At 45.1% G+C, this 25,103-nt stretch overlaps 2 protein-coding genes across 2 annotated transcripts in view; one reads left to right on the plus strand and one right to left on the minus strand.

Annotated features, from left to right (window-relative positions):
• The window catches only part of POLR3E (RNA polymerase III subunit E), a 27,951-nt gene extending 19,149 nt beyond the window's left edge, over window positions 1-8,802 (plus strand). Inside the window, exons 18-21 of the mRNA XM_066197745.1 lie at window positions 82-578; window positions 5,040-5,117; window positions 5,893-6,018; window positions 8,264-8,802. Coding sequence (XP_066053842.1) covers window positions 82-578; window positions 5,040-5,117; window positions 5,893-6,018; window positions 8,264-8,320 — 758 coding nt within the window. The 3' untranslated portion in view covers window positions 8,321-8,802. The remainder of the gene's footprint in view (window positions 1-81; window positions 579-5,039; window positions 5,118-5,892; window positions 6,019-8,263) is intronic.
• Window positions 8,621-24,964, minus strand: CDR2 (cerebellar degeneration related protein 2). The gene is made up of 5 exons (XM_066197746.1): window positions 24,676-24,964; window positions 19,335-19,447; window positions 14,701-14,849; window positions 14,373-14,537; window positions 8,621-13,245 (listed from the first exon to the last, which is right to left on the minus strand). The coding sequence occupies exons 1-5, from the start codon at window positions 24,752-24,754 to the stop codon at window positions 12,378-12,380; spliced, it is 1,374 nt and encodes a 457-aa protein (XP_066053843.1). The 5' UTR covers window positions 24,755-24,964; the 3' UTR covers window positions 8,621-12,377.
• Between the last annotated feature and the right edge of the window lie 139 nt (window positions 24,965-25,103).

Consider the following 25,103-nt stretch of genomic DNA (forward strand, 5'->3'; position numbering starts at 1 on the left):
TTTCACAGGCAGATGGTGTTTCCTGGTTTTATTTCACTATGAGCCCTGCTGAGATTTATGATACCTTTTGTTTCTTACCAGCTCATCCGTTGCTGGTTTCTGGGGAGCAAAGGGTCAACATGGCTAAAGCAAAAGTCAAGCAGAACTATGGGCAGCTGGAGAAGGAGCTCCAGAAGCAGAAGGCAGAGATGAAATCCAGCGACGCCTCGGCCAGGGTGGATGTTCCCAATATCCGCATTAAAGAGGAGCCTGTGGGTGTGGAGGAGCCCATGGATACTTCAGCCCACGAGGGCCTGAACAACGGGCTGGTCAATGGGCTGCACAGTGCCCAGGGCTCCCTGGAGCCTGTGAATGGCCACCTGCCCGGGGGCTGCATCGACAGGGTCGCCCAGGAACTGAAGGCATTTGTGTCGTCGACATTTAAGAAACAATTTGTGCTCACCCTGAGTGAGCTTAAACGGTTATTTAACCTTCACTTAGCCAGTCTGCCACCAGGACACACCTTGTTCAGTGGCATTTCAGACAAAATGTTACAGGACATGGTGTTGGACACTGGCTGCAAACAGATTTTGGTGCCTGTAAGTATTGGTTTTCCCTTGGTGTGCTTTGGGGGAGGGACGGGGGGTGAGGGGCAGTTAAACATCTGAGATGTGGAATATTTGTGTCCTGTGCTGGTGGACCAGAAGGACAGCTGTGCTCGGAGTAACTGGCCAGCATTGGACATGTTGAGGCTGCTGGAATTCTGTTCTGGGGTGCTGCTTCTGGCAGGCTCTTGCACTCTGCCCTGTTGTCCTTGGGACACTCTTTCCACATCCAAGGTGTTGGGTGACAGTGATTTGCTGTCCCAACTTGCTCCTGTTAACATGATCTAAGGCAATCCCACATTCCCATCAGCTCTCCTGGAATTGCACAAGCTCCTTCCCTTGGGAACAGGGACCCAGCTGGGAGAGGAAAGGTGACATTGCCTGCCTGGGAGCAGCAGGGCACACCCAGCTGAGCCTCTGGGAAGCTGCAAAGCCCATCTGCAGCAGGTTTCCTTGGCCACTCTTTCCTCCCAGGCCGTGCAGAGGTGTCTGTTTCTTTGTCTGTATGGAAATGACGTGAGACAGAGCAGGGCTGTGAGACTCTGGATTGCTTAGGAGAGCAAAGGGAATCTGGCATCATGGGAAGGAGCCTAAAAGGAAATTAATTTTACAAGACATCTGGCACTACTGATTGGGTTACAACCAGAAGGAGCTTGGGAGGAGCTGCCTTTGGGGAGAGAGGAGAAGGAACTGCTCCAAAGAGCAGGAAGCAGGAGGGCTGGGAGAGCCTGGAGCATGGGAGCTGCTGGGGGGCAGCAGGAACGTGTTCAGTCGTGTGCAAAGTACATGTTGTGACACCTGGGAACTGAGTAACAGCCTGGAAATGTCACTCGGGAGAGCACCAATTGTGGTGCTTTCTGCTTCCTCTGCTGGCAGTTTCCAAGTCCTGGAGTGGTGCTTGCCTGGAACTGTCTCAGTGCTGGCCAGGCTCTCCCCTGCACCTGCTGGCCTGTGTGCCTCTGCCACGCTGGTGGGAAGCAGCTGAGGTCGTTCCTGCTCTGTTACTTGGGGCTGGGGGCTTGTTTGCTTTGGAAATTTGGGGATTTTGGAAATCCACACAAGAAGTGAAAGTGAGATCGTTTCTCTTTTCAAAAAGCAAAATGAAATCCTGCTGAAGAGACGTGGCCAGGAACTTCCTTCTGTGTAGAAAACCCTGTCCCAGGAGCCCTGCAGAGGTGCAGGAATGGTCCCTGGAATGTCTCTTGAGGACGCTGTTGCAAGTTTTAGTTTCTGAGTCAGTTTCTGCTGACTCAGAATTTACTGTAATACTTAAGCTCTTGTGTATGAGCCTGTAGTGCTGTCAGCAATGCAAATCATCGCCCCTGAGCCTCCCCTGATGCTCTGTGCAGATGCCAAAGGTGCTGGGGTTGGGTTTACTCTTTGCATGGGCTCAGACACTTTGGTGTTTCTTGATTGTTCCCCTGGACAATTCTGTCAGAGCCCAACAAGGGCGCCTGAGCTCAGGGAAAGCCTGGAGGGTTGTTCAGCCTGGGATTTCAGAGTTACTCATTAGTTTTCTGTAATTGGAAGTGCTTTGGTGATAAAAATCAATGATCTGAGGTAATTAAAACGATGTTCTGTGGGGGGTGAAGACGCTCTTGGCTTGAGTGCTCACCTATTATAGAAAACATGTGGCTGAAAATGGCAATTGAAACCTTAGCAGGAGAATGCAGGATCTATTACAGAGCTGGCCAACAGCACCCGGGGTGTGAGATGAACAGTGTTTGTGGGGAGCCAGGAGAGGCCTCTCCAGCTGCACCTGGGGCCCCGGGGATGCCTGCAGGGTGCTGTGCTTCCTAGCTTCATCAAGCAGGAGGGAAAAGCACAGGGCAGGAAAGAGCAAATCCTGGGCTGGTGCTGCCTTGGGAGAGGGTGAGGAGAGGGGACAGACACAGAGGAGAGGAGCCCTGAGCTGTGCAGGCTGACCCACTCTCCCACCCCATGGGAAGTGTCTGTGCAGGACTCAGGCTCCTGAGGATCTACACCCATTTCCTGCACTCTGGGGGTGACCGGCTCCTGCCATGGCTCATTCCCATGGCCTGTGGAGCGGCAGGGTTCTCTGCCCAAAACTTGAGGATATTTTTGAGGCCTCAGGAAATGATGTAATTCTTGTGTGTGCCCTGCCTGGCTGGGCTGACGGGAGGGGAGCGCAGCCCTGCGCTCACAGAGAGCCCTGCAGGCTGCCGCCAATGCCAGGCTCCCTGGGAGGTGACATCAACAGTTCACCTTTAGGATTACTCCAGCTGATAAGTTTTTTTCTGGCACACTCAGCCCCTTCCATCTGGATTATCTATAATGTGAGGCCGCCTGGCAGTGGCTCAGTGCTTGAGTGAGACACTTCCCAGAGCCAAGGGCTCCTCCCTGGGAGCTTCCACTTGAACGTGGCAGCCCTGGCACCTGGGGCAGCAGGGACTTCATCTCCCAAGAGCCCTGCACTTGCTCCAGGGGCTTGGAGCAGGAAGGGGCACGGGGCTAATATTTTAAAAAAGATTTTAAGGTAGCAGAGAGCTGTATCAAGGTGAGGCTGGGGAGATCAAGGTGACACAAACCAGCAAGGGGACAGCAGATGGCCAGGCACTGAAGCTGTTTGGGCCGTGTGTCTCTGAAGAATCCCTGATGGCATTTCCCACTCCCGTGGCCAGGCTGTGTGACAGGAGCAGGCAAGCAGGGAGCTGTTGGCAGCAGTGCTTGCAGCAGTTTGCAGAGGAAGGCGGGCTGGGAGGAGATTCTGTGTGTTTTTCTTCCCAACTAAGTATTGTGTTTGTTTGGAAGCCGTTTCCTCACAGAAAGGCTGGATAAACACAGCTGTGTCTCAGCCCTGTGGCTGAGGCAGGAGGAGTTTGCACTCCAGGGCTGTGCTGGCTCACTTTGTCGAGCGCAGCAGGTTGTGCCTGGGTGCTCCCAGTGCTCTGCTGCGCTTTGCCATTCCTGCTGCAGCTCTTGTGTGGAGGGAAGCTGGAGTATCTGATTTTATCTCTGCTGAAAACCTACAAGAGAGATTATTCCTCAAAAGCAAGTCTCCTTATGGGAGGAGAATTATGTCAGGTGCTGTGAGCCTAGTCAGCCTGAATCCTGGCTCTAAACCAAGTGTAAAACCTTGTTATATTCCAGCCATTTGGACTAACCTGAAAGTCAAAGCTGCTAATCCCACTAGGCAGCTCCCACTGGACGAAACCCTTCCCCTTTGCAATAAGATCAGAGGCAGAGCCTGAAAGGAAATGCTGATCTTTTCACTCTGCGATGCACAAGTCTTTTGGCTGGTGTGAGGGAGGCTGGGAAGAAGGGTTTGGTTTGTACCAGCAGCCAGGACTGAGGGATGCTGGAACAATTGGGACTGGCTTGTTAGCTTTTCATAGATGATTGATTTAGGTCGTCCGGGGCGGTTAGCAAGGAATAAATCGTTAGTGACAGACAGGAGGAGACATGTCAGGAGGGAAGGCATATTCCAGCAGTGCTCATTAGTCACTGCTCCAAGGGGAAATGATAAGGCAAATGGATGGGATTTTACTTTTTTAGGGGGGGAGGCAGTTGTGCTGCTCCCTCTCTGCAGGGGTGTGAGGCTTCCGCCTCAGAAAAAAAACGAATGTGCTTCTCGAGCTTGGCACATGGGGAAAAAACAAAACATGCAAAACCACTGTCGCTTTTGGAGCCTGAAGTGAGCAAGTATCTGCTTCACTGTCCGTGAGTGTTCAGTCTTCTGGTGTCCCTGCCCCAAAACAGAGGTGGCAATACAGCAGAAGCACCTGCTTGTCAGTAATGCTGACTTGGGGTTAGTGAAGCAGGTGGCTGCAGGATGGAGTCTGAATCTGTAAAACCTGCCAGTGTAAAGGTAAAAACCTGCAGAAGGACCTTGCCATGCACTTGGTGCTCTCAGCTGAGTATTGTTCTCCATGGTCTGGAAGCAAACGCTGCTGACAGTAAAAATCTACGGATATCTTGCCATGGGATACCATGAAGGTCCCAAGCCCTGGGATTGTTCTCTTACATGGTGGTTGACTCTCCACCAGTGGGAAACTGTCCCCATGCGCAGTTCATGGCATTCAGGATGCTCAGCAGTTCCCTTGAAAGCCCAGCTGTGGTTGGTGTGCGACAGATGCGGCACCAGTGCCCTGTGCAGGTTGTCCCACCCTGACCAGAGCCATCAGTCAAACATGGGCACGTGTTTGCACACACCTCAGGGTGCCACAGTGCTCATCCCAGTCCCTGCGGCACAGGTGTGGCACAGACCACGTGTCAGTGGGGCTGGGAGAAGGTGCTGAGCAGGCACAGGGCTGCCAGAGCCAAGGCACCCCTTCCAGTGTGGGCTGGGCCAGCAGTTGGGTTGTTTCAGCAGTTGTTATTCCATAGCAGCCAGGGTTTTGATTCAGTAATGGGTGTCCAGGGATACAGTATCATGGAATCATTAAGCAGAACTCATTAAATAGCCGGTTATTTTTAACAGCCTCTTGTTCTCAGTTTCCTCCACAGACTGCTGCCTCACCAGATGAGCTAAAGGTCTATGCACTTTGGGAAGCTGGTGACACTTATGATCAGGTAAAGATTCAATAAGTGACATTCCCCACTGTATTTTTACCGAGCGTTTGGCATTGTTTGTATCCGTGTTTCTGGAACTGGTCCAGCAGATAGGTTTCCTCTTTCTCTATTGGTGTTTTTAACACCAAGCCGTTTCCAGCTGAAAGGAAGCTCATGACATGTTGGTAATCATGTCAGTGACCATCTCAGTGGCTATTTCTGAACCTGTGAGAAGAGAGGATTCTCCAATGCAGGCCTCAGACCAGGATCCAGTCCACGGTTCTTTTTTCCTTTTGATGGTAATGTAACGTTAACCAGAGACTACCAGGTGTATCTGTTAATAGTTAAGAGCAGGAAATGATTACAGCATGTGTGAGCATCTTTACTGCTGTCAGAGTAAAGGAGGTGAAAGGGAAGGTGCCTCACGACCTGTGGATGGGCAGTGCAATTCCTGCACTACAGGAAAGAGGCAAGCACCTGCCAACCTCTTGCCTGGAGTGACCTGAACTCCCATGGAAGCATTTGAGAGGAATACATTGCAATGCCTTCTTCAGTGTGTTTTGGTACCTTTGGGGGTGCCCCAGGTCACAGGACAGGCTCTGGAGGGACCCCTGTAGAGCCCTTGGAGGATAAGGCACTGCTGGAGAGCAGGAATAGATGGGATTGTTTCAGGATTGTGAAGCAACAATCCTCTAAAATAGTTCAGGGAATGTTTTGTACAGACTAAGGCACGTGCAGTTTTTATAGGATAGGAATAATTGTTCTCTGTGCACTTACGATACGTTTTCTTTTAAAGCATCGCCAAGTTTTGCTTGAAATCTTTTCGAAAAACTACCGAGTGCGCAGGAACGTCATCCAGAACCAGCTGAGTCAGGAGTGTGGGGAGGACCTAAACAAGCAGGAGGTGGATAGAGTGTTAAAGGTAAGCTTCTGCTCGCTTTGGGCTTGATCCAATTAATACATGAGTTTTAATGCTTGATTTGAGTAAAGGATTGTATTTTACATTGAACTGACAAATGGTGAGGATGATAGAACAGTTGTTGTTGGAATATGGACAAAGCCCGTGTTTCAGCTTGTCTTCTTAAAAATGTACTTGTCTCATTCTCTCTTCTTTCCCTCCAAGGAGCAGTGGCTCACACATTATTTTATATTATTGCAACAAATCTCTCTGTCACCGTGGAGCAGCAGAGAATAGAGTGTAGTAAATGTGATACTTGAGTTATTTTTAAATAATGCAGAATTAAACATTAAGGAAGGGGGGGGGCTCTGCCCAGTGCTCTGAGTTGCCAGCTAACTGCTGCTGGTTAGTGCTGAAGAGCACAAGTGCCACATGTTCAGCAGGAAGTGCATTTTATTCTCCAGCAGGATGTGCGGCTTTGCACAGAGCAAAACCCTGGCCAAAACCAGCAGGCAGAGTGGTGGTGAGCACATCTCATTGCAAATGTTTATTTGAATCCTTTCATCTCTCTTTGAAGACGCACCATTTACTTGCTCAAGAAGTTTAAGGTATAAAGTACAGAGCACACAGGCCATGACTTTAAAAGAGATGCAGGATGGCCAAGCAGAAAGTTGCCAACTAATGTAATGCTTTAATCATTGTGGCTGGGCCTTTGCTCACTGTCACCCGCTTCAATAAGACAAGTGCTTAAGTACTTCATTACATTGTGATCTGCAGATGAATAATTGCATCTTTGAAGAACTACAGATCTGTTGCTTTGATAATGGGCAAACTGGTCTTGCTTGAAAGAACCCAGTCGTCTTAGCAGTAGAAGAAGCTCAGACATTTCTGCCTGCTAGACAGCATTTCCTTTGGCTCCCTGTGCTGGGGGATTTGTCAGTGACTACATGAGCTCAAGTATCAGCTCTCCTGGAATATCTAGACAATGTACTGCCATTAGTTTTTCATAATGCTGTTGCTATTTAACAGATAACCTATTTCTAGAAGAAAAAACTTGCCCTTAAGTCATCAGGCACTGTTTTTATGTAAGTCACTAAGTCAGTGGGTGACCAGCTTTGTGTTGTGGCAAGCTTTATTGCCTTGAATACATTTGTCACAGGAGTAGGGGAAATTACCTTTGTTTCTGAAATGAAATTTAGGAGTATGATTTAATGAAATGGGAAGATTCTCTGGCTTCTTTAAGCCACAAGAGATTGGATTCTACTTCGAATGAAATTGGATTTGTTGACTCTTATTTCCCCATCTGCCTGTGCTCATTTTTATACGCAGAGGAACAGAGTGGCAGGGTTTGTATTTTTGCATTTGCAGATCAGTCTGCAAACCCTCTTTCTAACCTCTGGGTTTGTTTTTTGTTATGGACAAGCCCCAAGACTTCAGAAACAGATACATTTAAGCTCCACAGCCTCAGTTCTGCAGTAGTACTTGAGCTTGTGTTGAATTATCGAAGAGGGAGGTTGGGGCAAAAGAAAGGGAAGCTGTTAGCTCAGAACTCCAGAGACTTTGTGCTCACCTAATAGAAACAAGGAAATGAGCCCCAGGACACCCCAGTTCCTGAGCTCCTTTGCTGAGGTGCCCTGCTGCCCTAAGCATAGCACACGTGTGGTCACAGCAGGGCTCTGAGGTTTGACACTTCATTATCATGGAAAGGGTTTCTTAAAAAGCTTCAGATCCAGTGACTGCCCTCACTCTCCTGCTCTGTCCCACTGCTCCCCTCAGCCTCTTCCCCTGAGCTTCAGCCCCCTTTACCCCTCCACTGCCCTGCTCCTCCAGCCCTCACCCACCCGTCCCTCCCTCAGCTGGCTTCTGCACAAGCCCCAGGTTCTCCCCCAGGAGCCACTGCTGTCCCTCACTGCCTTGGCATCATTTGTCCCTTCGTGGCTCTCAGCCTTCCCCTCCATTGAAGCCATCTGTCCTCCAGGGTGGGCACACCCCGTGCCCTGGGTTCGTGCTCTCTCCTGTGCACTGGAGAAGGGCTTGTTACTGTTCGTGTTGGTCGTCCCAGAGCCAGCCAGTTGTCCCCAAGACTTTGTGGACTCTAGAATCACAGAATCTTCAAGGCTGGAAGAGACCTTTGAGATCATCCAGCAGTACCACTGTAACCACAAACCACCACCCAGCACCAGCTCCAGACACCCCTCAACTGCCCCTGGGGATGGTGCCTCCAGCACGGCCCTGGGCAGCCTAACAGAGCCGTTCCCTGTGTCCCCAGGACTGCTGTGTGAGCTATGGTGGCATGTGGTACCTTAAGGGCACGGTGCAGTCCTGACGGCGGCGGCAGCGGTGTCAGCTGATCTCGGGGACTGAGAGGGACCCGCGGGGGTGGCACAGCCGGAGACGCGCCGCGGCCTCGGCAGGATCTGAGCTGCTCTGGGGCATCACTGCGGGCAGCCACGGACATCCCACCAGCCGGAGGCTGCGTGGCCCCCGAGGCGCGGCAGCGGCCGGGAAGGCACCGTGGGACCCTGTCTGCAGCTTGATTAATCTGGGATTTCTAATGTATTGCAATTCTCCTTCTGTTTCGTTATGAGAAAATAAAACCGTATAGTGACACAGACATGATGGAAAATCATGGTCTAAAACTTTATTTTGTAAGTAATGCCAATAAATTAAATTTGTTTACAAACATCCCAGTTTTTGTTAAATCCCTGGATGCTCATACTTTAGTGTGAGCATTGTCATAGCCCTTGCAGCCCTCTTCATAGAGAGCAGGTGGTCATGTTCATGGGAACGTCAGGCCTGGGAGGGGGGGAACAAAATCACTGTCTGTGAACTCTGTACTACGTAACCATTGTTCTCACCTGTTGTCTGTGAAATGAGTTATTTGGAGAAGTACCAACATCTGAAACATGGGGAACAACTACTGGATTTCTTCTGCTGGTGTGGGGTTGGTGTGAGGAGCTTTGTGCATAACTGTACGTGACAGAAGCAAGGTAAGTAACCGAGGGCACCCTCTGGAAGGCATCCAGCCGTAGTTACCACACAGCAACCATGTAAAACCTCTATTTTGTTGTAATTTTTAAATAAAATTTTATCTCAAAGGTCAATTCTGCTCCGCCTTGTATTTGTCCAAGAAGAAGCAGAAGCTGTACCTGGCTCCTTTTACATCATGAAGGGGAGGAAGGACAGACGTAGAGAGGCAAGTGCAGTGCAGTCCCTGAGCTCCCTGGGCTGTGCAGCAGCAGGGACAGGGACCCAGCCCTGGTGGCTCGTCCTGAACGGGCCTTACCTGCAGTACCAGCAGGAGTAGCTGCTGTGGGCACTGCACAGCACTGTCCCTGCTGCTCCTGCTCTCTGCTGCAGCTTCCATCACATGAGAAGCTCAAGGGGATTCTATTGATTTCATCTACTTATGCTCAGAAAAGGCTGAGTTGAGTTGTTGACCAAAATAAGAAGATTAAGGTAGTTAATCCAGATAAGATTGGCTAAGAATATTGTTACCATACTTACGGCATTTCACATTTTGGTGGAAAATGGCTATTTTTGAACTGCTAAAACTACCTTATTTAATAGTTTAGTGTAGTTTATTAACTGCATCAATAAAACTGGGATGTGTTTTATATTTAGGCAGCCCTGGCTGGCACTGACCCAGTGGCTGTGGCTGGAAAGCTCTCTGGGAAAGACATGCTCCAGGAGCAGCTCAAAGAAGAGCCCAGCCCGGAGGGATTTATTGCACAGCCTGCACAGGTAAGTGCTGCAGGACAGCCAGAGCTCGGCAATGGCACAGGTAGCCAAAGGGGAAGTACAGTACAGAAGAATCAAGAAGTTCTGAGGAAATATTTTTGGTATTTTTAAGCATAGAAATTGTTTCTATCAGGTGCTCTAAATTAGCCAAAAGTAATAAACCACTGAAGATCACCTATTTAAGCAAAAATCTGGAACTGCTTTTACATGTCTTCTGCCCAGCAGGTGTGGTTTGCCTCTGTCCCCAAAGTGGTAAGGAACACTGGTAGTGAAGCACTTTGTGCCTTTCTCAGGTTACTGCTTTCCAGGCTCCAAATTGGGGTGAGACAAGTGCAGGTGCCAGGGATACAGTGACAGGACAGTTACCTCATGGTGATGCCTTTAGTTCTAGCTTTCTTCTTCTTCAGATTCTGTGCTGCCTAGGGGTGTAGTTCCGAGCCTCATATTAAGTGCTAGTAAGCTCTCTTCACAAGGTAGGGAGACAAAACAAATCCTTTTGCTGCTGGAAGACCAAGGACAATTTTCAGGCCCAAAGCATAAACAACGGTGGACTGAGATCAAGATAAGCAAGAAAGTGTATTTATATTTCTTAGCTGGGACCTATTCTCATTTTATCATTCCAGCTCACTCTATGTAGGAAGCAATAGATATTTAGTCATGCTTCAAAATCTCTATATAGCTGTATAGAATTGTTCTGATTCCATTAAAAATGAGAAGTTTAAAAAAAAAAAAAAAACATGGTCACAAAGTATTACTTTTATATAGATTTTGGCCCGTTTGCATTTTAGGGTTTAATTGTCCAATTACATCTTCAGGTTGTGAGGTCCCATCCTTCTTGTTCCTCCCTCCAGTCCACCACTGTTTATGTTTTGGGCCTGAGGCTCAGAACTACTCCCCTAGGCAGCACAGCATCTGAAAAAAACAAGAAAGCTAAAACTCAAGGCATCTGTGGCAGAGCAGCTTTTCTGCTTTCCCTGCCCTCACCTCTTTTTGAACAGCACTAACAAAAGCCACAACAATGAGGAAAAACTACTTACTTCCATCTGGATTTCTGTCCTAGACAGGCCTGCTCTTTTCCATGCAGCATAACTTTTCTAAAATACAAGTTTCATGGGAACTCCATCGGAGCTCTGTAGCAAAGATGGCAAGACTAGATAATGCAGGTGCCATCTGCACCAACTTCAGTTTCCTGATTGGCACAGATGGATATAATTACTACTTACACATGTAGCTTGACTGGATTATTTATTTGCTTAGAAAAATATTCAGAAGATTCAGATTCCCATTTTTAAATAATTTTCAGACTGCAATACATGTTTTAGAGAAACTCCCACAACATGAAGTCTTAATACTGAAGGACAAGCTGAACAGAGAACAGCATAAGGCAGCAGAGCTGCAGCAGCAGCAGCTGGACTAAAGCTGAGAAACTGTCAACATTGTGGGTCAAGGGTTTGGTACCTGGCAGCAACTCAGCAGGAAGCTGTTTTCCAAGAACTGCTGGCCACATTAAGCTATGAGACCCTTTCATTGTGCCTTTTTTTCTTTCTCTTAATTTCTGTGTTCCAAAGAACAACCTTCTCCATGTTACTTTTCAGAAATTGAGTTTTGTATGAATTACTATTAGGGAGTGGAAAAAGGAGAGGGAGAACAATAGTGTGGTCCCATTTTCAGTAGGATATGTGCTGGCAGTGTTGTGGCCATCCTCCCACCCCGCCAGGCAGCACGGAATAGGTCCAGAGGCCAACACTGGAAGCAACAGACAAAACAATGTAAGGTTTTACCTGGCTTGTCTCCTCAAGCACTTGGAGTTTGTGGTATGCAACATGAAAAGCTACTGCACTATGTCAATGCTACTTCTAAAGTTAAATAGCCAAACAACAACTCTCTAACTTACCAAATACACATAAAAATGTACTTTGCAGACATTCCACCAGAGAACCGTAGGTCCCAAATAACACATAGAGTCAATTCACAGTATCTTGCCTTAAGACAAAGTGCCCTACAAAGGAAACCGTATCTAAAAAGCCACACAAACTTTACAACAAATCCTTTCTTAGCAGGAAGACATTTACACTAATCTGTGGGAGACCTTAGTGATTGTGAAAACGTGGTATTGGCTTAAAGCAAGCACAGCTTTCCACCACCATGCCAAAGCAAGATCAGCTGAACTGCTCCCCTCCTGGAGCTGAGGAGATGCTGCCCCTGGGACTGGTCAGGGTTTTGCTTTTGTTCATTTTCTACATCAGTGTAGTCACAGGGCTAGATCATCCCTATGAACCAAAGGACAGCTTTATTCTGGTTCTCGTGAGAGATTCAGAGCTCTTAGCTCTGTTATTTCTGAAGTGGATGAAGGAAAGAAGTGTCAGTCACTGCTCTGGCAGGAGATAAGGTGCAATACCAAGTAGTAGTGTAGCATTACGCCATGATGTTTCTTTGCTTTACAACCACTAGTTTGTGTGACAGTGCTAAACATTAAATCTACTGCTACACAGGAACAGGGAATCTAGCTGATAACTAACTAGCTTGTTAACTACAGGGCTACCAGCCAATCCAAAACATTCATTTTGAGTGCTCAAGAAACACATCAGTTTAAGGAGTCTAGTGACATTCATACGAAGTGTGTTCTTGACTAACAGATAAGGTTACGGCTGAGAGGAGAGAGTCTTGTATTTTGCTCTGTGTTCATCTATTTCTTCTTTTGTTTTTCTGATACAGCTAAAAATCTCCTTGAATAGTGCTTTATATTCAGGGGGAGCATTTGTGGAAGAGTCACTTAGCTCAGCAATTGTGAATTCTTGATTGCTAGCTGAAAGATCATACTGGGTGTTCCCCACATTTAGGTCTTTGGAGTACTGCTTCAGTGTTTGTACAGCCTTGTGTTTCAAAGAATCTTCATCCATTTGACATTTCTTCAAAAGTTCCTCATACTTCACTTTCAGAGCATTGTACTGAGCATCAACTTCATTGAGTACAGAGATTCCCCGCTGCTTCACAGCTTCAGCTCTCCTAATACACGTTTCTTCATGGCCCCTGAGGATGTCTGCCCCAGCAGCACTGCTCAGGAGGCTTTCGCTGCTGCTCCGTTTCAGTGCCTTCTTCTCAAGCTCTGATATTGTCAGAAGTCCATCATCTGCCAGGCTCTGACCAAGCTCCCTGTCTAGAGATTCCTTGAATGAAATGAAGAAGGATTCTGGCACCAATTTCTCTGCATTGTGGAGCGTGTTTTCAGACTGAAGTATCTGTCGCATTTCAGCTACTTCTGCTTCCAGCTCCTCCGCACGAGCCCGATACAAGTCACTGTCAACCAGCCTCCGCTCCAGGTCACAGTTTTCTTTCACCATCAGACTGTATTCCTCTTCCATGGTGACCCTCTTCTCTTTCTCTAGGTTCAGCTGGGCTTGCAGGACTGTCACTGCCTTCTTTAACTTCTCATTTTCTTCTTCTAGAGGACTTAGCTGACTATCCATCGAAGTAATCTTTTCTGCAAAGACATGATCATAAACGAAGTACCTGCAGAAACAAAATAAGGATTATCAAACATAGGAAGTACAGCTGACCACACCTAAAGTTTTCTTGTCCTGGGTAACTAATGACATTTTTAAACTAAGTGCTAACACATTTCAGAGCACTAACAGGGCCCATTGCACTAACCAATCAGTCGATTTAGTAATCAGAACAGAGTTTCTAAGGACTTACATGCCATCAAACTAAGCTCACAGCTTAGGCAGAATGGCAGCTTGTTAACAGTTTCATGTTACAGACAAGCTGATTGAATAATGTAACTCTAAATTATAATTTAAGTTTAAATACACATTGCCTCCCTGCACCATGCAGTACTTTCTGACATTTTTTCTACAGCACTCCACTCTTGTAACTTTTGTCACTATTGATGCAGAAACAAGCTTCATAATTGACAAAGCAATGCTGGAGGCTGGTATTTTCACAAGCCTTTGGCAGCTTGAAGGATCCGCTTGTCTTTTGAATTGTCAAAAAAAACCTTGATTTATTCTAGAGTATAACCTCCATGTAGACACAACAGCCTGTTCTGCAGAGGTGCGGAACAGTCTGCACAGTCTGTAGAGGTGCTTCAATTGCCCTCTAGGCTTGCAGTTAGTCTGAGCTTTTACCAAGTGATTGTCCCCATGGCCCCACTAATGCAGTTCAGCTAGGTCAAATGGCTCTACATTTAAAAGGCAGCTCAGCGCCCCAAGCACCATTTTCCCAGTTTAGGTGTCATTTTAACCAGCTTAAGTTCAAAAAGGCTAAGGAAATGCCCATGGACATCCGAGGAAAGAATAAGTTACAGGAAATACTTGGCATTAGTAAGTTTGTTTTTCAGATTATCTGTGTGTTTGCTTTTATCTGACTGAAAACACTGGGTGCAACTTACTGTAAGCTTTCTAGGCTACCATTTGATATGGCTGGCCATGGGGAGAAAGTGGAGCACCAATACCGGTGTGGTCTAGAAACAGGCCTGAAGAAATGACAGTACCACGCAGCAGAGATACTTTGCCAGTTGTGAACATCAGGTAATTTTTTTTTCCAGCTTGTCTGGTATCTGTGCTCACGTCTTAGGTTTTAAAGTTTTGCTTAAAATATTTTCAGTGTTCTTTACTGTATAAAGTGAAAAGTCTTACTGGCGGAGGTCATACAGCTCCTTCAAACATGAGAAGCTGTGCATTGATCTTGGCTGCTCAGATCTCTCCTGGCTCGGCCGGCCTCGTCCAGGCTTTTTCAGCTCTTCCACTTGTCGCTGCAGGTCATCTATGTGTGTCTGTAGACTTTCAATAGTCTCTGTCAAGCTAAAAGGTGAAAAGACCTTTAAATAAAACTAACCTTTCCATTTGCCGGTATTGTAGAACATCACTAGACAGAGACAAGACACCAAGTAACTACACAAATACACCTGGACTGTTCTTATTGATAATAACAGCTGGGAGGGGGGAATCTGTTGAAGTTTGTTACCTTATTATCTTTTGTTGTGAAGCTCTACTCTCTGCAACCAGTTTTTGATTAGTGTCTTCCAGTTCTCTTGCTGTCACATCCAGCTGTTCATAGACTTTTGCGTGCTGGTCATTCATCTGCCGCAAGAGCTCCACTTGCTTTGTGAGGTACTGCAAGACAGTTCTGCTGTTACTGGTTTACTCTTGAAACACAGCCTACAGCTCCTACTCTGCATTTCTGTTCACATTCAGAGAGAACCTCCTGAGTTTTCCAATTGTAAATTCCCGTGTTTGCTCTGCTCAGCTGAAGAAACACTATCAGTAACTCTCTAGGCAGCTTGCCCTTGTCACAGAGGTCACCCCAGCTGATGAAGCAGCCCTTACCTGGAGGAGCTGGGTTTGATGGTGCCGGCTGCCTTTATCTGTGCTGCAGTCAGCACTGACAGAGCCTTCAGCACAGCCCTTACCTGTCCACCGTGTCCTAAAGGTTGCAGTGTGCTCCAACAGAAATTCCTTAACTGTGTTGACCCAACGACTTTCTCAGCATTAAAACTGAAATATTGAGTAGCACCATCCATAAATAAATGCATTTTCAGCTGACCTAAATTCTTTCAGTCTGAAGCAGCATTAGGTTCAGCACAGCAGAATTTAGGCTGTGGTCACTCTTAAAACAGTATGTGGCCTAATCTGTATCAAGAAGTATAATCAAGTTATTGAATTCAAATCTTAAAAATTACTCACTGGGAACTATTCCAGTTACTGTAATCCCAAACAAAGGTCTCCTGGCCTTTTTTAAAAAATAAAGCCTCACATGAAGTATTCTCAATTTAATCCTCTTGGGTTTTACAATTAACTACACAGACTGTTTAATTTCCTGAGTAACGTCAGAAAGCTTGGAATTCTTAGTCTGAGCAGTTCACAATCACCTACAGCTCTTAAAAAAAAAGTGTCTTATATTCTCCCACCCAGGACATGAGTATTTACATGAGACTTTTTTTCTGAGTCTAACCCCCTAAATCTGAAATATTTTGTTCTTATATAGAATTTGTATTTTACAATATATTCTGTATTGCTACATATTACTTTCTTACAACTAAGCTTCAAGTAGGAACATGCAGCAAACTCCTAGGCAGAATTACTTCTCTTTACATAGGCCTGTTACATGCTCAAAACTTCTAATATTCTACTTAACCTTTTACCTCATTAAAAGATTGGTGAGTTTACATTTTAGGCAATTTAAGAACAGATAATAAGTTAATCTAGGACTAGTAACTGCTCCATACAGACTTCTAGAAGATCAACATGATAGCTGTTGGCTAGATCCTTTTGTAGCCTGTGCACACATGACAGAGGATTTACACAAAAATAGAACATAGATTAGCAGTAGAATCTCAATGTGACCCATTTCAGATTAACTTTCCCTATTGGTTATAGCTGAAGGAAGGAGCTGGAGATCCTCAAGACTTTCTTCAGCAATACAAGTGTGGCTAAGGACGGAAGCCAAGGCTTTGGTGCCTGAGGAGATGTTGCCACTTATTACAGTGGGCTTTTGCAGATGTTTGAGTTGAATGGAAGGGGTGAAGCATCACTTCCTCCACCTTCCATCTCCAGTATCTTCAGGGCTGGTGTCCAGTTGTCCTGGTATAACCAGGCCACCAAAGCTGATGTAATAAATACCTGAAGTTCACATTTGATCTATGTCCCCTACAACCGAGCACCTAACATGAAGCAGCACCTTGCACTCTAGTACATGAAAATTGGATGGTGTCAGGATTCCCAGTGTCTGAGTGCTGAGAACAGATTCAGGCAGGAATAAAGTTGCTGTTTCCCTGCAGCCTTTATTACATCTACAGTGATTAGCTGGTGGCACACATGTCAGCACAAAGGTCAGATATAATGATCCAAAAGCTGTAAAATGCTTAATGTGTTAGTATTTAATATATGAGACGTAATCTTAAGCACACCACAGCCTTTGACCTTTCCCTTCCAGTGCAGACAAGGCAGTGCCATACTTCAGAATGATTTCTCAGCCAGTTTTAGACTTTGCTCCCTGTAAGATCAAAATTAATAGGAAAAAAGTTTACAGGGATATACTGCACTGAAAACCTAGTACAGAAATTCAGCAGAGCAGCTACAGGAACAGCTGAAAGATCACATGTAGGTTACAGAGACAAGCACTTGAAAATTAAGAAAAATCAAGCATAGAGACTGAATATGCCATTTGCACGCATATCCTGTGCAACAGGGTATCCTGTGATCCCACAAGACAAAGAAATGCTGATATGAAAATAAGAGACTGAACTGCTTTACACCTTGCATATGCAAACTGTATTCCCATTTGTTTCAGTGAATTCCTGTAACAATTCCTCGTGCCAGTAAGCTAATATAGTCAGTTCCTCAGCTGGAGGGCTTCTCTGGGTATTTGAACAAGGGGTTCATTTTCCCTTTTCTGCCAGAAATCCAGATGCAAGAGAAACTTCTTTGCAGGAAGAAAAATTCTGTGTTGTTATTACACTTTTAAATGGCACTGGGGAAAGAGAAAAGACTGAGACAGGAGATAGGACTGGAGAAGACAGCATGTTACTACAGCACATACAAATACAGCCTTTGGCTCAACAAGCTGGGCAAAGAAAAGGTGCAGGCACTAGTTGTATGTCAGAAGCATCACAAAAATTGTTCTCCCACTCTCTCCCTCTCCTCTTGGAGGGAGCTGATAGGACAATCCAAAACACATCTCCCACCCTCCCTGAGGGAGAGGAGGAAAAAGGTTGAAGAGGTATCAGATAAAGCCTTCAAAAAGTAGTATTGCTGAAGTCTTGGTAGAGCAAGACATTGAGAGGAAAAATTAATCTGTCACGTCTGAGTTTGTCTGACCACACATGTACTTGACCCTGCAACACACCAACTACAGATCACTGCTGGAGGGACATTTGTGACACTTCCTGGAGCTGAAGCTCTCTGTGTCCCCTATAAACACTGAACCACCAGAACAGCTTAAGCAAATAAACTGGCTTAAACCAATAGGATATTGCATTCTTAACAGCACTAGACTATTTCTGTAAATCAATGTAGCTTGGCAATAATGTATTTTCCACATTTCTAGACAGTATTAAAATACAGCTGCTTATTAAGTGGCTACACTCCATCAGTCAGGTTAGTTGCCTATCAGAGTTCTGGTGTGTTTTTTCAACAGGTGTGTTGTAACTCTGCTAAACACTTTCTTCAATATGGTTGTCCCTACAAGTACCTTGTGTACAGTACTTGTACAGCACCTTGGAAGCGTTTGTCCTCTCTACACCCTAAGAATTGATCTTTTTACAAAAACTATTCATGGCAATGAGGTATTTTCAGTCTCTGCATAAGTAAATACATCTTTGAACGCTGTAGCAGTAATATAAATATCAGCCATTCCAACCATTGTGTCTCAGAATGAACAGGATAACAAAGATTACAGTTAGCACATAATAGAAGAAAGAGCCAAGAGATGAGGTGCAAAACAAAATTAAGTTCTAAAAACATGCCCCACAAATCAAACCTGCACTCAGAAGTTGTTCATCACTTACTAAAAATGCTGCATTTGTATTAACTACTTTAAAGACACCTATAACTCTGTAATTATTAAGGTTAGGATTCTTTCAGTTGCCTGTTGCTATTACAATAGTGAGCATTTTCAGTCTGAAGTTGCAGCTGTACAAAATGCACATCTCTAATTGCAGTATTGCTAGCACAAAGGAACTCAGATTTGGTAAAAATCTGGTACATACCAGTCACAGCCTGTGATTCACACCAGAACCAACCTTAACTGCTGACTACATTTTCAATATGTTGTCAGTCAGAAAACTCCTGAATATTTAATAATTTAATTATTAGAGACCATGCATTGCCCTCTAATAGCTGAAAAAAACCCTCATTATACTGACAAATGCTAGGTCTGCAAGAACACAGGCAATGAGAAAATGCCAAAAATAGCCAGGTTTTCCCACTCTGTTATCTAAAGATGAGCAGTTTTAAAAGAATGGTTATGTTTTTGGGTTTTTCCCTGGAAAGTATGGAACCATATACCCACTATGTCCTATGTTTAGATCCTACTTAAGTGAATTTTTTTCTGGTTTTTGTTGTTTGTTTGTTGGTTTTTTTGTCCTTGCAGGGTTTCTTTTACATTGAAATAAGACTTTAGCTCCCTTTATCACAGCTCAGTTTAATGGAAGTACGTATCTTCAGATTTTACTTAAATCTCGCTTCTGTACTTATCAGCATTTAGATTTCAGCGCTGCAATCATTAAAATTCTCGTGTAATATTTAAAGTTATTAATGTATTTATCATCATATAATTTAATGTTATTTTACCTGGCAAGATCAGCAAAGTTTAGCAGTAAAAATAACTGAAGTATCTTTTCTGTACAAAACCAAAAGATACCAGTCATTTGTCATTAAACAAACCAAATCCAGCATTTAGTGGCACAAAGCTTCTGGTAATCAGAGAAAACAGTTCTAAGCATGAGCCACCTATACTGGTTCTCATATTCTCAAAATAGCAGAAGTGGTGAAAGATTGTTCAGTATTTTCCATTAGATCTCAAGAAATTCAGATCTTAACTTATGCACTGTATGTTGTAGGTCCAGATGCTTTCACACAGCGATCCGTTAGATATTTTACCTCTATCTCCTGCAATTGCTCTTGATTTGTTGCATACATTTGCTGTAAGGATTCTTCTAGTTCAGTGTTACGGTCCAGTAGTGTCTTCCCAAGCTCAGCAGCAAGGTGAAGATCTAAACAAAGAAATCAGTTTGCACGTAAGTGAGAGAAACAATGATGTAATCTAATTCTAAAGCTTGTTATCAAATACTTGAGGTATTTTCTTACTGCTGTTATGACTGCTCCAAGTTATCTCCAGTACCCAACATGGAAGTTAGCTTGTAAGCAGAACATTCATCTACCATCTCTAATGGAAGTCCAAGTGAGCCCTGAGACTCAGAGACACTCTTATGTCCTGAAGCTTCCTCAGCTCCTCCGTGGCCCTTCAGACACCCCCAGCCATATTCACCTCCCACTCTGTGCCCAGGCTGCACCAGCTCTGCCCAAGCTCTCCTGGGCTTCACCCTCTTTACAGCACTCGGGAGAAAAAGCACAGCAGACCCTGTCAATATTCATCAGTCTAGACCCAGGCCAAAGCTGATGAACTCTTTATTGACTTGACTGTTCCTCCCCATTACCCCTCTACCAGAGTTCAGGTCACCCAACATCAAATGAGTTGAGTGATCAAAATGCTAAATGAAAGCTTCAGATGCTTTTTATGGTGAAACAATAATAGCAAAAGACATAAAACTGATGGAGACTTGCAGCTATTCTGCTTTTCAAGCTCATAAAGCCAGGTGACAAGAACTGTTTCATGTGCTCCAAAACATCACTTTAAATGTCATTTGTTCTCAGGCACTTAATCTCAGTTTCACTTCAGTCATCTTCAATCACCTCCAGGGTGCAGTGACTGTAGTTGTTGCAAATTAAGAAATAAGTCATCTGAACACTCAGCTCCTTTCTAGAGGGAAGCTTAATATTTGCTCAACAGCATCAGAAGTGCTAGATATTCTGTATTATTATGTTGAAAGACAAGTGCAATTTAAAAGCTAACATAATGTGACAAAGTAATAAATCTCGGTATTAATGCAAAAATTGTAGTTACTCCGTGGAGGGTACTACATGTCAAAGACCCAACAGATTTCTAGAAATCTCTGATTTTCTACCTCCTCCCCATCACATGACCTGCATGCATGCAATACCACCTGGTTAGTTCTCACATAGAACTTGTATCAATCAGAAAGAGAAGAAAAGTCAAGAAAAACTCTGAGTCACATCAAGGAGCCTTAAATTAATGAACAGGAGACATGTATTGCATCATCAGTAGTTACAGCCGCCAGAGAAGTAAACATATTAGTTCCATTCTCACTTGATTGTGATGCCCTTTTTAAAATATGTTATGCTACCTCTTTCCTGCCCCCTCTCAGTTATCTTATCAGGTAGGAACTGCAATATATACAATACTGCTCCAAGATTGTTTTGTGCTAACCTTCAGCTTGGCAGCCTGTCCAAAATGATTACTCCATCTCCACGCTGCAGCCAAAGACCAAATCCAGACTTACAAGGACAAGTCAGTACAAACATTTGTCTATGGAGCTGTAGATGTCCAATTCTGGCAAAACAACAGCTGTGCTATTCTTCACACATTCTTTAGAGCCACAATGCATTGTTTCCTACCTTAAGGTCAGATTCTTAGCATAAATGCCATTAAAATTATTAAGAAGAAATCCCACTGCATGGGAGTTCTTCAGTTTCAAAAGATGTACAATTAGAAGGCACAAGGCATCTTGGTCTATACTTAGAGGAGTTTATCCTCACATCCCTTTTTCACTCTAGCACCACTCATTAAGAAGCAGGATTTAAAGTATTTGGATAAGGAAACCTTAAGGCATCCTGCTTAAATTTTTCCCCTTTGGTAAACAGATTGCACATTGTTTACCCCTGGACAGAATAACTCCCAGTCAAACACCAAGCTGTTTGTTCTATCTCGTTACAGAATACTGTAGTCTTCAAATTCAGTGAATTCATTACCCTATAGAAAATGGAGTCCTGTTTCACAAGTTCTTGTACTGCACAGATCTTTATGAGGAGCCACCATCTTTGAAACAATACCAGCATCATTCAAGGCAGAGACTAAATAGTCTATTCTTTTATTTTATTAGAGTAGAATAAGAGCTTTAGAGAGGATTTAGGATTATGTTAAAGACAGAATGCATAATGGAATTACTACCATTTCCCTTCCCAAAGTGAAAGTGTGTTTTCATGTTTAAGTATGTTTAGGAGTTTATAGCTTCATTCTTAAATGCCCCCTCATCTACTAATCAAATAGCACATACCATCCAGTACTTGGAATACAAGGTGAATAATAGAATTCATGTCATACTTCACATTCATTCTGTTTGTTAGACTGGCAGAAGCACAAATGGGTTACTATGGGAGAAACACTTTCATAATTAAGGCAATTTGTTTCTGAGGGGGAGAACACAAGTGGGAATGCTCAGGAACATACAATAAAACCTTAACTCTAGAGAAAGCAAGCACTTAAATCATTTCACCTCTTCTAAAATTCAGAATTTTTTTTGCATCCATTTTTCTACATCGTAAAGTACCCGGAAGCCCTATAAAGAGCAAATTTTACAAGAGAGATGTGTCATGTATGTTTTCCAGATACAAAATGGAAAGTATTAATTTACATTCCTCTGGAGAGAGTTACGGTAGAACACTAGAAGCAAAACTGCATTTTCTGTTGTAAATTTATGTAAAGCAACAGCTAAATTCTGACAGACATGCCTTTTTCCTTTTCACCATAAAGACGGAAGCGGAGAGGTTTTTAATAATGCAAAATGCATGTGTGCAGATCTAAAGATCTTCACTTTAGTAAATCTGATTAGTTGTACTGGTGTTTAACAGCTCCATCAGAAATCTCCAAAACAAGACTTCAAGGATGTCTTGTGATGTTGAACAGCCCTCACTTACCAGTGCTTCACAGTCTCTTCTGACTGCATTACCATCATTGACAAAAAGATAAAAACAGTACCAAAATCCTTCTCTTCAACTTTTTCATAACCCACCTAACAAAATTTTTCAGAGAATTTTCAATCTAAAATTAAGCCTATTCTTTTAAACAGCAAAACGCACTGACTGTGCAAGATGTATAAGTAAGCCTAGTGTAAGTTTACTTAAATGTAAAATGAAATTTTTTTTCTACTTAGTTTCCTATTTCCTATTCCGTATTCAGAATACCCTCTGTTCTGTAAAAGTGAGTAACAGCAAGATGCAAAAAGAGCAGTCCATATAAAAAAAATTCTTTTTTAAAGGTCAGCATACTTCAGCAAAACACTGCAGAAGGATGGCTGTTCCCATCCTTACAAAAATTCCACCAGCACTTTATGCACAAGCAGTATACCAGAAAAGCCCATCTCCACTGTCAAGGCAAAAATCTTTGGTACATACTTTGAAGACTGTCACGTTTTTCCAAAACCCCTACCCTAACTTTAAGTTACAAAGACTAGCTGACAAGGACTACAGGCTTGTTTCAGGGTTTCTAATGTTTTACAACCTAGGTTCCCATAATCATATCCATCAGTCTTTAAACATGCACCGATTGTTTGGGTTGTGAGGAGTTTCACGAGACTTTGATAAGCACTCTTACTACCCTGTTTACACACATCCGTGCGTCTTAGCCTTAGCAGCAGGAGGAGGAGTATCCCTCAGAGTCCAGAAATAAAGTACAGCACAGTGTTTAAAAAACATTCCTGTAAGGAATTTCTTCTTTGTGTTTCAACTTGCCCATCTCTTCATTTTCCTCCTTTTCCTTTTGGCAAGGCTACTTGTGACTTCCACACAGGTTCAAATAGAGAGAATCCCCAGAAAAAGGTTTTCCACACGTTGAGAGTACATTAACCAACCCCCCAAAACACACTAACCTCTAGAATGGAACACTGTTTCTTAAAAGCTGACAGCAGAGTCAACTGGTGATTATTTCACTCATTTTAATTAGAAGATGAAAGTGGAGAAACATCAAGAAGGCAAGAAGTCAGTTGCTAGACATTGTGAAGTCTCTTTGTAGGTATTCTATTCCATAAACACTGACATAGTAAAAACATTACTGAATCATGTCTTCAAATTTTTCACTCTCTTCCCTTTGACAGCAAACTGTAGTTTCAAGATCTTATTTCAACTGAATTGTTTGTATCCTAGAGCCAGGAAAACATCAATTTTGGGTGAAGAGTACCTAAATACAGCTTTCAAACAGTTAGCTGTTTTATACAGCATACAATTAGAGAGACCTGGTGCCGTCTCAGGAAGAGTTTCTGCTGTCAGATGCCTGACCTCAGTGTGAATACTGCTTAGCTTTCTCTAAGGTTTACAGTACAGCAGCACCCACCAAGCCCAAGAATTAATGCATTTCAATATAAAAGCAAAACGCGTAAGACTGGAGCAGGCTTGCAGGAAGCCACTTCACATCTTTGAGCTGGCCTTTCAAAATAAACTCAGGATTAAGGACAAAAAGTAGAACTAAGTAACTTAAGTAAATACCAGTCATAAACGCCACTAAGCTCCTAAGGAAATTGCACATTCTTTCCGTATCATGCCTGTTAAAAGACTTCTAGGGCGATTATACTTGTATTCCTGTGGCTCCTTTCTCATTTGTGAAATGAACAGCATTTACCTCTTGCATGCAGTGTTTTAAGACCTACTGATGAAATTACATACAGAAGCTATACATGTATATTGCTGAGGTGCAGTGGAGTTATTTGATATTTTAATGAGAAAACCTAAAGATTTTTTTAATAAGGAGCCTGCAACTAATCGAGCACTGCTACGACTACAACTTCATCGACTGGAAGCCCTTACAAAGAACTCAACAGGGCGCAATAGCGCATCCTGCCCCGGCTCTTCCACCGCCTGCCCCGAACGGGGCACCTTCACCTTCTGCGCAAGGTGCAACTTTTCGGAGAGCCGCTTCCCTCTCTCCGGGCCAGGAGAGACCCCGGCACCATCCAGCTCGGCTGCCGCACCTCCTTCCCTCAGACAAAGACGGCCGCAGTCGTTACCGATGACAGCGATTCCGCGGCGGCGGGAAGCGCGGCCGTGCGGGGATCCCGAGCTCCGAGCCCGGCACGACCGAGGCGCCCGTCAGCGCCGGCCCCCGAGCGCCCTTCCCGCCGCCCCGCCCGGCGCCCCGCACAGCCGCGGGGCCGCTGCCCCCTCGCCGCCCGCCGCGGCCCCTTCCCTCACACGCCCACCTCGCCGCAGCCCTGCCCTCACACACCCCGCGCCCGGCGGGTCCCCACAGCCGCCTGCCTCAGCCGCCCCGCTCAGCGCGGCCCCTGTCCTCACCCCCGCGGTGCCTTCCCTCACACGCCCGGCTCGCTACACAGCCTCGCTTCACACGCCCCCCGCCACCGCCCCGGCTCACCTTGCTGCAGGTCCTGCTGGTCGTACCAGGGCTCATCCTCGCGGATTTCGAACTCCTCCACCAGGCTGTCGGCCAGCATCGCGCTCCCTCCGCTCACGGGCGGTTGAGCCGGCGGCGCCCACCCCGCGATCCCCCTTGCGCCGAGCGGGGCAGAGCGAGCCGGCAGCCGCTCCCCGCCTCAGCAGCCGCCTCCGGCCATTGCCGAGCGGCTCCGGACTTTGCCGAACCTCTCCCCCTTCTGGCCGGGCTGCGCCGGCGGCAACGTGGCAGCTGCTGCTGCCGCCGCCCGCCCCTCGCCTCCCGCGATTCAAACACAGCACCCTCGCCTCGCCTCGCCGGCGGGCGGCCAATGGGGAGCCGCCCGCCGCACAGATCGAAAGGAGGCTACACCAGTCACAAGGCGAATCCATATCAAATGACCAATAGGA

This window comes from Chamaea fasciata, unplaced genomic scaffold, assembly GCF_029207755.1.
Source record: "Chamaea fasciata isolate MVZ Bird 193981 ecotype frontalis unplaced genomic scaffold, bChaFas1.0.hap1 SCAF_16, whole genome shotgun sequence".
In the NCBI taxonomy this organism is placed as follows: Eukaryota; Metazoa; Chordata; class Aves; order Passeriformes; family Sylviidae; genus Chamaea; species Chamaea fasciata.